At 39.3% G+C, this 14,176-nt stretch overlaps 1 protein-coding gene across 2 annotated transcripts in view; it reads left to right on the top strand.

Moving 5' to 3' along the window:
- Positions 1-13,769, top strand: part of LOC139945609 (serine/threonine-protein kinase 24-like) — a 54,300-nt gene extending 40,531 nt beyond the window's left edge. For both annotated transcript variants that reach the window (XM_071943020.1, XM_071943021.1), the window contains exons 4-9: positions 1,090-1,247; positions 4,464-4,649; positions 5,286-5,425; positions 5,750-5,954; positions 6,383-6,525; positions 6,817-13,769. In XM_071943020.1, coding sequence (XP_071799121.1) covers positions 1,090-1,247; positions 4,464-4,649; positions 5,286-5,425; positions 5,750-5,954; positions 6,383-6,525; positions 6,817-6,859 — 875 coding nt within the window. In that variant the 3' untranslated portion in view covers positions 6,860-13,769. The remainder of the gene's footprint in view (positions 1-1,089; positions 1,248-4,463; positions 4,650-5,285; positions 5,426-5,749; positions 5,955-6,382; positions 6,526-6,816) is intronic.
- Positions 13,770-14,176: the final 407 nt, after the last annotated feature.

Genomic DNA, 14,176 nt, shown 5'->3' with positions numbered 1-14,176 from the left:
TTGTAAACGAACAGTCATGTTGCTCATTCTGACTAGCCTTGCCTGGATACCTTACCTTAGAGACGAATGCGAATAGCCTGCGGCGTTTATGACTAGGTTTTTTTTTTCTGTGTCAGGCTTGGTGACTAGGGGAATCAAGCCCTGGGCTTATCAGAACATTTAGGGGCTCCAAGGGATGAAGCAACTCGGGCCACACCCTTGATCATTGCGATCATTATCAAAAGGAATACATGGGGGACTGTGCAGTTGGAGGCATGAATGTACAGTGGTTTGCAGAACCACCGTCTCACTAGAATGTTGACTTAAGCCCGGTTCATACTTCCTGCGATTGTGAAGCGAATTTTGACGTCACATGGCTAGTGAATGTCTCAGAGGAGTTGAGTACATACCGACTGTTTCAAGTTATTTTTTATTGCGAATTGGTGACACAAAATATGTATCGCATTCACATTCACAGGAATGATGAACAGGGATTTCACCTAACAAAGATACTGACAAAACTTTCTTGATTACGAGTAATGGGGAGAGGTTGATAGTATAAAACATTGTGAGAAACAGCTCCCTCTGAAGTGACGTAGTTTTCGAGAAAGAAGTAATTTTCCACATATTTGATTTCGAGACCTCAGATTTAAAACTTAAGGTCTCGAAATCAAGCATCTGAAAGCACACAACTACGTGTGACAAGGGTGTTTTTTCTCTCATAGTTATCTTGCAACTTTGACGACGAATTGAGCTCAAATTTTCACAGGTTTGTTATTTTATGCATATTATGTCGAGATACACCAAGTGAGATTACTGGTCTTTGACAATTCCCAATAGTGTCCAGAGTCTTTAAGGAGTAGAGCGCCAGCATGTGAATCCAGAGGTCCCAGGTTCAAGTCCCTCTCTAGTCAAATGTCCTTTGTTCATCTCAACAAAATATTTATTCGGTCCAAAATTGTTTAGTTTTGTATCTCATCACAATCTTGTTATACCATAGACAGAGTTTATTATTATTTTTCACACCAAAAATTAAATACCATTTTCCTCTTTAAAAAAGAAAAAATGTTAATGACAATTTTATTTCTTCTTCTCTTCTCTCACCACCAGCTGCGAATGTATTACTGTCGGAGAGCGGTGACGTGAAGCTAGCAGATTTTGGTGTCGCGGGGCAATTAACGGACACACAGATGAAGAGGAATACGTTTGTAGGAACGCCATTTTGGATGGCACCCGAGGTGATAAAACAGTCTGCCTATGATGCTAAGGTGAGGAACAAGACTGTTCATACATGGCATGCAGTTGCCCTTTTCACACTACTCCATTCCCCAGTGTTGCTTCTGAGGAATAATGGCCAGCTTTTTTACACTAAGATTGCTTGTACATAATTTTATTTGGATAGTAAGATTTTTCGCGACCCCCGTCTTCTGGAATACACTGAGCCCAATTTTATCAGCCTTTTTGAGATATGGGCCCACTTTGATCAATACACTACATGATACGTACAATTGAAAGGGCAAGGGGCACCAAGGCATTTTCTCCTTGGTAAAGGGCACCCTAATGTATGAGGAAATTGTAAATTTCTACTGTAGCATTTCAAGGGCACCAAGGCAATGACCAGGGGGCATGGAGGCAATCACCTTCGTTGCCTTAGTAAAGTATCAGACCTGATGTGTTATACAATCCCATGAACATGTAAAATACATGTTGGGCAACGACCTTTTCCCTTCCATGCTTGTGGCATCCTCATCATTTCAAGGGCACCAAGGCAAAAAACCAGGGGGCATGGAGGCAATCACCTTCATGGCTTAGTGAAGTATCAGGCCTGATTCCATGAACATGTACAATACATGTTGGGCAACGACCTTTTCCCTCCTCTACTTGTGGCGTCCTCGTCATTTGTTCCTGGAAAGTGAAGAATGCACTTCCAGATAAAACCCCACGCCCCACACTCATCCCTATCAACCAAGCAATTGCACTTTCTTGTCTTAATTCAATAAGCTTGTTAGCATTGGCAATGTACTAAATATATCTGACGAAAAACAGATACTAAGTCCGCAGAGAGAAGAAGAGGTTCCCCTGACATTTCCCCCAATCAGGCAGCTGTTGTATAATGATGAGGCCAGGGGAATACAACAAATTGTTTGTGGCACATGCCAGAGCATTATATATATCACACTCAAGGTGATATTTTGTTTGCCTCCGTAGTTCGTATGTGTTTGGTAATCACTCTTAAAATTAATGCCAACAAAAAATTCCTTGGTTAGAAGTAAAGCAGCTTTCGATACTTAATTTTATGCGATTATGGAAAAAATATGTTAGATTTAGTTTTTAGAATTTGAGGAGTGTTTGTAACAGTAACGTCACTCAGATTGTGTATTCCAATTACGGATTATTCTTCCTGCGTAATCACTCCTGATTTTTGTGCAATATCTCAAAATCCTGACCACCTTTAAAATTTTCACAGGTTACTATAACGTTGTATAAATCTACATTTGTATAGGAGTAAAAACAATCGAACGGTTCAAAAAACTATCGAACGGTTCAAAAAACTAAAGGTATGCTTTCCCTTTAAAATGAACACATCAATTGAAAAATCTTTAGCCAGTTTAGTAGGGTCTACTAGATAGAAAATATTCTTGCTACATATGAAGCCCTTCTGGACTCATGACATGGTGAATACTGTCAAGGATTCCTCTTTGGATTTCGGAACACGCCCTTCCGATCCCAAGCCGTACCCAATCTCGTCTGTCAGCCCCGGGATTAAGTGGGTGAATAACTCACCGATAACACCACAACACTTCTTGATCGGCATTGTCATCCAGTCATGACAAACAATGGGTATGACATTTACTTTAGTGTACATGTAGCCGACCGTGCAAGTATGACCTTGCAAGGACATGTAGTCAGAAAGTTGGCAAGCACCCAGGCAGGTGATTGTTAAGAAGTTTGATGAAGACGTCGGATACATCCGACAAATTAGGAGTTAATTTGATTGGTTAAGATTAGGGAAGTGCTAGGGAACAATCAAGTGCAATACAGGATTGAGGCAAGGTTTTTATCCAATTGCAGTCAGGGGACTGAATGATATTAAGGCTGTGTCTGAAATGGCAACTTCGGCTACAGCTACGGCTAGATTGCACCCATCTGCCTATTCTTCAACACTGCAGACGCTCTGATCTAGCCGCAGATGTAGCCGAAGTCGCCATTTCAGACACGACCTGTTATCAATCTATCATTTTTTCTTGAATCGCTTCTCCATTCTGAAAGCTTTTAAAGACGCTAATGTCAGATTTTTGGCCCCGCACATAAAAGTATAATTTTTGGAGTGAATGATATTTCAAAGAGTATCACCCGCTCTAACGAAAAAAAAATAGTTTCAATTTTACTTTTAATGGTCGGGAACCATGACAAAAATTTAAAAAAAAAATTCTTATAAAACATGAATCGGTCATGATTGTGATATGTTGTCGGGATGCCGACAAAAACTAATTTTGGGCCTTTTATTTCACTGCTTATAATAATTGGTGGATCTTTTTTTAGCAATGGCTTAATGAAAGCTTGTAACTTTCTCAACCTCAAGAAAATACCTATTTGAGTTTTAAAACAAAATTTGTGTGTCAAATCAGCCAAAAAATCTGACACACCATCTTCTTTAACGCTTAAAAAAAAAAACATTGATAAGTATTTTGGGTGTCTTTTTAGATTTGTTTTACTTACTTATTTTATAAACCAAATCTAATCTTACATACGTACATCAGTTCTCATAGTGGCAACTTTTTTTTTTTTTACATCGTGTGTTCTGGGTTGGTATTTTGATACTCAACGGAATCATACTACCAGACACAAAGTAAAGTGTCTTGCTCAAGGACCCAAGCGTCATGACTGGGATTCGAACCCACTGCCTGATGATTTAACCACCAGAACTTGAATTGCTCGAAATGGCTCGGCCATGACACCCTTCATTAGATAAATATCACCCCTGCTTTGTATTGCCTTTACGTCCGAGGACATTTAACAAAAGGGACAATAGGTCCTCACTAGTCGGTTCTTTGTTTTCAGGTATCCTCACTAGTCATTTGTGTACAAAACAAATGGGGATTGTTCCAATACAGGAACAGCAGAAAGTACAATACTAGGTGTCCTCTAACGCATAGGAGTGCTGTACCTGTGTGTGGGGGCATGTCTACTATTGATAACCGAGGACTTAAACAAAAGGGATCCGGGAAAAAGTCACACCGGGGACAGTCCTCGGTAGATTTTGTGTACAAAACCAATAGGGACGTCTGAAAAATAAACTATGTCCAAACAATAGGAGAACAAAGAGATGTCCTCGGTCTGCACCATATACGTGGGTGTGTGTGTGCGTGGTGTTTTGTGAAAAAAACAATAACACTGTTCTACATACGTGTCAAATGTCAAGAAATGGACTGGCTTACAGGGCATGTGTTTTCAAACACAACTTTTCTTTTTTCTACTTGCAGGCTGATATATGGTCGCTCGGCATCACAGCGATCGAGCTGGCCAAGGGGGAGCCTCCACACTCTGATCTTCACCCAATGAGGGTGCTGTTCCTCATCCCTAAGAACAATCCGCCTACACTGGAGGGGAACTACAGCAAAGCCTTCAAGGACTTTGTAGATGCCTGTCTCAACAAAGATCCTGCCTTCGTAAGTGCAGACAAACCTGACCAGACAAAACAGTTCTCTTTGACTGGACGCCCTGGGGCCGATTTCAGAAAGAGCTAAGATTGAGCATACATGTAACTGCAAATCAATAGACCGATCTATTAAGCTCCACCCCATTGCAACCCATTGCACAACCAAAAGTCTGACATTATAAAGTCCGACATGCGTGCGCAGTTGTTTGGCACGCGCGGCAGAGTTGTGCAGAATGGCATTGGAGAGGCTCACTATGTTCGATAATGTAAATTTTAAGGAATTTTTGGTTGGTAAACACTGCTGTTAAAGGGTCTGGGTACTTTTTGTAACACAAAAACATTGTCCACAGATTTACATTAAACTTACAAGAAAATGATAGTAGAAAGCTTCCCTTAAAATATTACTTCATGAGGTCACTGGTGCTGTAGTTTTCGAGAAATGAAATGAGTAAAACAATGAAAAAAAAAAAAAAAATATGTCTCAGTTTTTGCGACTTAGGGTGCATTGCGTGGGCGTGGGCAGTAATATTTACGGTTGAATTGGCCAATGGTTACAGCCACGAAAAACAAACCCCTGTGATGGTTTTTTAAAAGTTTATTTTGTTTGACAATAATAACATGTGATGTATTTATTTCCCTATTTCAGAGACCCACAGCCAAAGAATTGCTCAAGCATAAATTCCTGAAGAATGCAAAGAAGACGTCTCACTTGACGGAACTTATTGACAAGTACAAGAGGTGGAAGGCTGAGGGGAATGAGTCGGATTCTGACTCAGACTCAGATCAGTAAGTATTTTTTTTTTTACAAGCTTCTTTTAACATACAATTTTGCGAGTTTGAGAGTCAGATTTGAATAAAGTCTAGTACAATGACGTGCTTAGCACAAGTTACTGCTTACTGAATTCCTCAGACTATAGAGACAGTTGCTATGTCAAAGGGTTCGGGGCAAGCTTTTGCATAGCAACCTCCAGATGAGCGAACCCTGGTACCATTGTGCCATACACAATAGTGTCCAGTGTCTTCAACAATTCTTTATAATTCCTTTTAAGTTAATACTCTTTCAAAAAATAAAATAAAAATCATTTACTAAACATCTCTATTTATTTTCAGTGGTGATGAGAGGTTAGGCGGCGATAACGACTCAGACTCTGGATGGAGGTTCGATACCGTTCGGGGGAACCCAAACGTACCCAACGTTCCTCAACACGTCAGCAATCATCCGAACGAAATGAGCGTTGAAGAACGCGAAGTACCCGTCCAGCGACAACCCAAGTCGGAATCCCTCAATTCCCTGCTGGTGCCTTTACTAACAAAAGTAAGTGGAGTCCAGACACCAGACTGAGCATGTGTTGAATAGCTCTATGATAACATGATACTATATATACTACGAGTCGTACAGAAAATGTGATTGATGACACTTTTTGAGCACATAAAAAAGACCACACATGTTTGATATCAGCACTTTCGAAATACATAAAATAGATCGTACAAGTACGACCTTGACACTGAAAGAGTGAAGCCTGGTTCATACTTCCTGCGATTCCGAAAGGGAAGTGAATTTTGAGGTCACTGGTCTGTTTTTGCAGTGAATGTTTTGCAGGAGTTCAACTGTTGCGAATAATTCGTTGTGAATTTGTGTCATCTAAATTCGAATCCCATTCGCATTCGCAGTATAAATCAAGCTTAAAAGTTTACCAATGACCATTGTGTTTATATTTCTTTTACTGTGATTTATTTTTGCAGCTCAAAACAAAATACCAAGGGACAGAAGCCCCCGGGGCGTCGACGGCGATAGACCAGTTGAAAATAGCGTTTGACTTATCAGAGGAGTCGTACCCAGGAATCTGCGACCGGCTAGTCCAAAAGGTCGTCACAAGAGTACGAGAGTAAGTGTTTGTGTAATTGTTTTATTTATTTTATTTTTTTTATTTTTTATAAATAAAGAACAGAGGCCAGTTTCATAGAGTTGCTTATTGGTAAGCATTTTTGCTATAGGTAAAATTCTGCTTAAGCTTTAGAGTAGTTCACTGTTTCAGCCCCAGGAGTAGGTGGCAATGATCCAGTCTGGAAAAAAGATTGTAGCCCACACCTTGAAGTGGCATTCAGGCCTTGTGTGTCTGGCGTCTTGCAAAATTATTATTATTTACAACATTTCTGTGTTATTTGTTCCTCTGCAGTAGCTCCTTGTCGTCATCGTCAACGACCGCTAACGCCAAATAAAGAGTACTGCAAAATCAGCGCCCAACAAACGGGTGCCATCTGACTGTTTGAGAGACTTGGCTCTCCATACATAACAGCAGTCTAGACAATCAAGAAAAACTAATAATGTATATATTTATATATATATATGAAGTGAGTGTTTTGACACACTTGGTCCTCCATACGTCTGGACTATTGGAGGGCCTAATTGACTGTGACAGTGTCATAGATAAAAAACAAATGCATCATTCGTGTGCTCTGGATTTTTTTATTTTATTTTTGGAGGAGGAAATGTCAGTGAAGGGTTCCTGCCAACGTTACTACAGTGGAGGTTTCTCAAGGAAAATTCAATTAGCGTGTGTCTGATTGGCATAAAGAGACCAACAGAGACGACATCATGCCTGGAACCGCAAAAGGAATTTACAGTGAACCAACGTCTATGAAAAGGTTCCTGCGAATGTCTACTACAGCAGAGGTTTCTCGGGAAAAATCTTGGCCCATTGCTTCTGATCTCTAATGGTGTGAACCACTTGTTGGTGTGTGTCTCATTGGCATAATGAGATCAAACAGAGGGCGAGATCATGCAGAGAACCGCAACAGGAGTTGACAGTGAACCGACAGCATCCACTTGTAAATGAAAGAAATTCTTTATCACCTCAGTAGGTGTGTAAAGTGTATCCTAAAGTCGGGATGGAGAACAACTATTGCCTTCTCAAGAAGCCTGAACTTAAAACCGACTCCTGGAATCTTGGAAGGACGGTGTCCCAGGGAACTCGGTCTGCCAGAGAGTCTGTCCCCCATCATACAGGAAATTAACATGGGCTAGAAGAGAAGGATTCAAAAGAGGGCGCTATCAGAAGGAATTTGTACACAGTTTGCCGTATGGGGAGGGGGAGGTGGGGGGCGCTTCTCCTGCCACACCAGCTCCTGGAATCTAGAAGGGCTGGCACATCGTCCCGAATGGATTCTCTCCAAGTGAACACTTTCTGGGAGAGATTGTGGAGATCACCTGGAACTACACGCAGGATTTTTGTTTTGGAAGTCGGGAAAACAGGATTCAGTTTATTTTGTCGGTTTAACCCTCAAGGGCCATGTCACATGAGACAACTTACAGGCAACCAGTTCCAGGCAATCTCCATGAAGGGAGGGCATTCACATTTCAATGTGCAAACAGTTTGTTGCGGAATGTAAGATCATGACCGAAAAGTGCCTCCTGTGCTATCAAAGTGTTCCTGTAGTATGCACTGCAGTTGGTTGCCTCCAAGTTGCCTGTATAAGTTGCCTCGTATGACAAGACCCTGAGAAAGGAAACCATTTGTAAAGTTAAGAAGTTTTAAGAGTTTAGTTTTCCCTATGAAAATCAGTTACGCACATGGTGGTTGAAAACAGAAATTGGTTTTAATTCGACCTCTGAGTTTAATTCTTTTTTTTTTTCACTAGTTGGTTGTCAATAGACCTTTATCACGCTGTCACCATCTTAATCAGGTTCCCTGTTTCCATATCAGCAATGAATGCTAACGTTCATTGCGCAAGCATGGCACCAGACTATTATTTCGTTGAGCCTCAGTTTGGTTATGAGTTGGAATGGAGTGAAATCAAGATGGCCACACCGTGATAAAGGTCTTCATGGTGGGTCTATTCCAAACTACAGGAGGGGAATTAGGTTTCCCTACCAAAAAAAAAAAAAATGATTGTCAACTCACTTCAACACAGTGTAAGGGGTAGGTTTGTTAGCCAAAATTTCGTGAAAAAAATCTTCAAAAATTAGTAAGGCTGAAAAAAGTCATTGTTTGTGGTTTATAATAGTTTGGATATCCCAAAAATTAGGGTTAAGGCAAGATAGGGCAGTTTCCTTTACGGAGAGGGTTAATTATTTGATCTTTTTTGTTTTGTAGCCTGCAAAATATGATATTCCTGGAATTTACAGTACATTGGTTGTGAGACAGAGATACGTCATTACAATGCTGGGCCCAATTCCAGAGCTGTTTTATATAAAGCAGAATGTATTGCTTAACAATTTTCTGCTAAGCAATTTTCTGCTAAGCAGAAACGAGCAGGATACCAGTCACAAGTTTTACTTGGCTAGTGGTAAACTGTGTTCTGGTAAGCGTATCTTTATTAGGCTTTAAAGTTTTCCTTTTGTGCTGTAATAAGAAACAGCTTTATGAAATTGGGCCCTGGTGTCGTCTTTACACAAGGAATGGAATGCAGGAGGAACCACTTACGGATCTTAGTAACGGAGACATCAGATACAATGCAAATTATCCTAACTTTTTAAAGGCAGCGGGCACTATTGGCAATTACTCAAAATAGTTATTAGCATTAAACCTCCTGATTACTAGTAATGGGGAGAGGTTGGTAGTATAAAACATTGTGAGAAACGGCTCCCTCTGAAGTGACGTAGTAATTTTCCACAAATTTGATTTCGAGACCTCAGATTTAGAATTTGAGGTCTCGAAATCAAGCATCTGAAAGCACACAACTTCTTGTGACAAGGGTGTTTTTCTTTCTTTCATTATTATCTCGCAACTTTGACGACCAATTGAGCTCAAATTTTCACAGGTTTGTCATTTTCTGCATATATGTTGAGATACACCAAGTAAAAAGACTGCTCTTTGACAATTACCAATAGTGTCCACTGTCTTTAAAATTGTGTGGTGTATAATGTTTTTTTCGCTCACCTTCATGTCAAATTTGAACATCTTCTTGACGAACAATCACACTTTCTCATGATGATGTGAACTGATCCATTATATTTATATAGTTTGATTAGGGGTTGAACAAGAAAAATTGATTCGAGTGGGACTCGAACCAACAACTTTCGGATTACCATGCCGGCTCTCTACTAACTGAGCTATATAGCCCTATGTTCAGGGTCCCCTATTTTGTCAATACTAGTGTATAGTTTGACAATTGGGTTCAGATGTAAATGTTGTTTTCTTTTTTTCTTTTTCTCAATGGCGTAGACTCACCATTAACTTGTACCATTTCATTATGTGTGCTTACTGTACCTCTAGTTGTAGTACGAGCGCACTTGTAAATGTTTGTATACACTAATATATTGGGTTTTTTTTTTTAGAAGAAAACTATTTTGTTAATTTGTAAAATGATTATCTATAAACTAATGGTCGAGTTGTTTGTTTTTCTGGACCTACTTAGTTTGTGACGGAGTATTTCTATTTATCGAGGAAACTGCTGGAAACCCAGTCAAAGTGACTTTTCTTTTATAACCTTGATTGTGGGGAAACGTATTTTGTTGTTGTTGAGATTTCCAGATAATATTCATTTCAGAAATGAGATGTAAAAAGGGTTCTTCTGTTTTGCATAATTTACATTTAACGTTTTCTGGATTACTTTAAATCTTTAATTTTTAGGCGCAGAATTCTCCTTTGGAGTTTTCCCCCGGTCGAGGGTTTTTAATATTATTTATTTAAGGATGGGGGGGGGGGGGGGGGGTTGCGTTTTTAGGGGTGGAGAGAGGAGGTTAAGCTATGGAAAGTGTTTTGTATTATTGTATGCACTTTTTTTATAGGAGTAAGTACGTATCTATTGGTCTATACACATGTTTCTTAGTGAACATGTGCTTGACTAAAACCCAATATACATATCAGTTACCTTGGTAACGTGTAAAGGAGGTGGTTGGGAGGTAATTTCATGGAGATGCCTTAGGCATGCAAATTGGTCGATGACAGATCTGAATCTGGCCCTGCAAAGTCAGGTTACCAACTAAAACCCTATGTAATTTGCATTGCTTGTGGTTGGTTCACTGCTAAAAAAAAATCTTTTTGCGTTTCAGACGTATTTTCTATTTACCCGCCTTGCAGCTCTGTCAATTTGCACTGACGTTGTGGATGAGTTTATCACGTAGACATTTTTGGAGGTTTTTTTTCGGTATAAGGAACACATTGTAAAGTGTGTTGATAGCTATCGTAGTAATAACCGTTTTGGTCAAAGTAGCGTTAAGTTCTTTTTTTGCAATGTATTGTTTCTTTAATTTGTCACATGCTGTATTTCATTTTCAAAGTAGATTTGTTGATTTTCTAGGATTGTAATAAGTATGAGCCTAATTTTAGGTGCTTTCCTGTCCTCTACAAAGCCGCTCATTGCTCATTATCTAAAAAAGCTTTGTTGATAACGACCCCCTGGGCATGCTTTGTTCCTGAGGTAATCCACCGAGTCAATCTGATGAAAAAAATACTTCATCCTCATAAAAAAATCTTGGAGCCATTGTCCAAAATTTCAACTAAAACTAAAACTTGTTTGCGGAAGTAAATAAGTCCTGACTGATGACTTTGAAGATAAGATGTTGAGCAAACTACCTCTAGTTACCGGGCAATCTTGTTGGTAAGACACTGCTCTAGAGTGGCAAAGGTTGTGGGTGCGGTCGATTAGCTTCCCCGGGTCGACCCCGATATGTCCCCGGTACGTTCGAATAATAACTTTGACGTCATTCCAGGGGGCTCACCAGGGGAAGCTAAACGAACACACCCAATAAGGGCACCCTTTGAGGAAATTGCAAATTTCTACAGGAGCATTTCAAGGGCACCAAGGCAATGACCAGGGGGCATGGAGGCAATCGCCTTCATTGCCTCCATGAAGTATCAGGCCTGCAAGCGAAAAAAAATTATAGGATGGTAAAGGCCAATAGATTTGCATACACGCTCCCATTGGCTCCATGCTATGGTACACACACACTTTGTGGTGTATAAAGGCAATAGCTGAATTCCCACTGATGAATAATTCAGCGTCAAGTGCGTGGCAGCTAATGGGAATGTGTATGCTAATCTATTGGCCTTACCATCCTGGGAAAAATAAATTTGCGACCTGCAAGTGCTATGCCAGTGGAAGTCACATGTCTAAAGTCGATAGCTCTGCAAAGAACACATTATACAAAGAGGCTCTGCTTGTAATGCTTTGGTTGCCTTTCTTTTGCTCTCCTCTAACAAAACTGTTCCAATGTTGAAAAAAGGTCATTTTCACTCCCAGGGAACTTGGCCTAACATGAGTCGACTGTACTATGTATGTAAGGAATATTTGTATTTTAGAGTAGGCGTCCAAAATTATGTCATAAAATAGTTTGGGTTTTGTTAGAAAAATACTACATGTAGTTTTATGTGTGTAAATGTTAATAAGTTTCTTTTGGTAGCAATACAATGTATTAAGTGAATTTTAGGAAAAGCTTTTGTTTGCTTTTATTTGGTTACTTTAGGTGATTTTTTTTTCTTGATTTTCCCCTATGATTTTACCATAAATTGTGTAAACATTTGTTTTGTTGTTGTATTTTTATTTTTGTTTGTTATTTCTAATTTTTTGGGTTTATAAAGAGGACAAGTGTTTGAAACCAATGGCAGCTTTTCTTATTTTGCCCGAGGGCAGGTCACATGACTTCGGTCATGTGACACATCAGGTGGACACATGGCCTTCAACGTGGTCATGTGACACTGACTGACTTCAGAGCAGCTGTGAAAGAGGATGCTGTTAGCTTTTTAGAAAAAAAATTCTGTTTGTTTTTGATGTTCAATTTAACCAATTATAGAGGGCTAGGACTGTCACCCGAGCCTAAAAGCCCAGGGGTCGATTTTACAAAGAGTTAGGACTAGTCCTAACTTAAGACTAGTCCTAGGAGATATTAAAAACGTATGGGTTGTCCTAAGTTAGGACAAGTAACTCGTCCGAAGTCGAGATAAGACTAGTCTTAACTCTTTGTGAAATCCACCCCTGTTCATCCTTCTTGCGAAGGCGAATGCGATCGAATTTTGACGTCACAAATTATCAACAAGTAATTAGCAACAGTTGAGCTGTGTTCAACTCCTGCGAAACTCTAGACTTGATGACAAGTCGTTAGGCGCTGCTTATTTGTCTGCCACTCATGCAAAAGTCACAGTGCGATGTTACACATGCAACAGTCATAGGTAGCGGGAGGCAGCTTTCGACTGACTCACACACACATACTGGAATCGAGGGTGTGTGTATCGTCCCCGTAGCTACATGTACATGTACACCGTGCTGTAACTACACACTGCGCTTAACAATTACCGTCTTGACTTCACAAGACTAGCGAAACATTCACTGCTAAAACAGCCATGTGACTTCAAATTTTGCTTCCTGTTCGCATTTGCGGTAAAGTTTGAACCGGGCTTTATAACAACCCCCACACCCCTCACTTTCTTTCCTCCTTGTAACGTAGTTAGTAAATGTGTTACAATTTGTGCAAAATTTAGGGTTACCTAATTTGACACATTTGATGTAGAATTGCTGTTCAAGTTTGGCAATTTACAGTATTTCTTTTTTTGCTGTACTATAATGATGTAAAACATGCAGCATGCTGTGTTCTTTATCATTGACTTGCTGGTATACAAGTTGTTTTCCCATTTATGATGAGATTATTTTTGAGACCATGTGTAGATAGTCGTACGATTGGGTGAACAAAGTTATTATTCTTTAGTCTTGTTGAACTTTTGTAACCAATTGATTTATAACCGTCGTCGTGAAGTGAGTAAAAGCAAGTCAGAGATTTGAAATTCAAGGGTATACATAATTATTATAGGGATAAATTTTGTGTAAATTTATTACTAATCCAAGTTAGTGGTTTGTTTTTTGTAAGTGTTTATATAGTAGGTATTTGGGATATAATAATAAGAATTAAAGAAATAGCTACTTTGTAAATTTTATCTGTAGATTTGAGGCTTTCTTGTAAAAATCGAGAGACACAGTGGGACGATGGAATCCCAAAGCGTAATTTCTTTTCCTTTTTTTCGTTCTTTTTATTTAATTTTAATTGTTTTTTTTCTTTTTTTGTTCTGTTGACTTCTATGATTATTTAATTATAAATACATTTACCCAGGTTTTATTGTGTTCTTGTTTAAGTTCCAGTTGTAAAGTACGGGATGAGTAATATACGTATGAATAAAACAAAATTCTTTATACTTCATATGTTGGTGAAAGTATTTTATTTTTTTTTCTAGAAGAATGGTCGGAGGTGGAGGGAGGGGGGAATGAAGAGGCCAGCCCAGCATTTTTACCCTTATTACATACAATCTATATTTTAATAAAAGTTAGGCCCTCCAAAAAACACGACACAATTCCAGCATAATTTTTATTTTGGGCCCAAAAATCACAAGGGGTATCAGCATTTTGATAAAATTTGGGCACAAAAAGGAGACGATCACAAGGGGTAAATTCAATTTGGCAAAAAAATAAAATATTCACAAGGGGTAAGTCCAGCATTGTTATTCAATTTGGCAAAAAAATAAAAATCACAAGGGCATTTTTATTCAGGTGGGGCCCCCCCCCCCCAAAAAAAAAAAAAATCACACAAGGGCCAAGTCCAGCATTTGT

This window comes from Asterias amurensis, chromosome 12 (assembly GCF_032118995.1).
Source record: "Asterias amurensis chromosome 12, ASM3211899v1".
NCBI lineage: Eukaryota > Metazoa > Echinodermata > Asteroidea > Forcipulatida > Asteriidae > Asterias > Asterias amurensis.
Note: the sequence above shows the minus strand (reverse complement) of the source record. Positions and strands in the feature narration are given on the sequence as shown.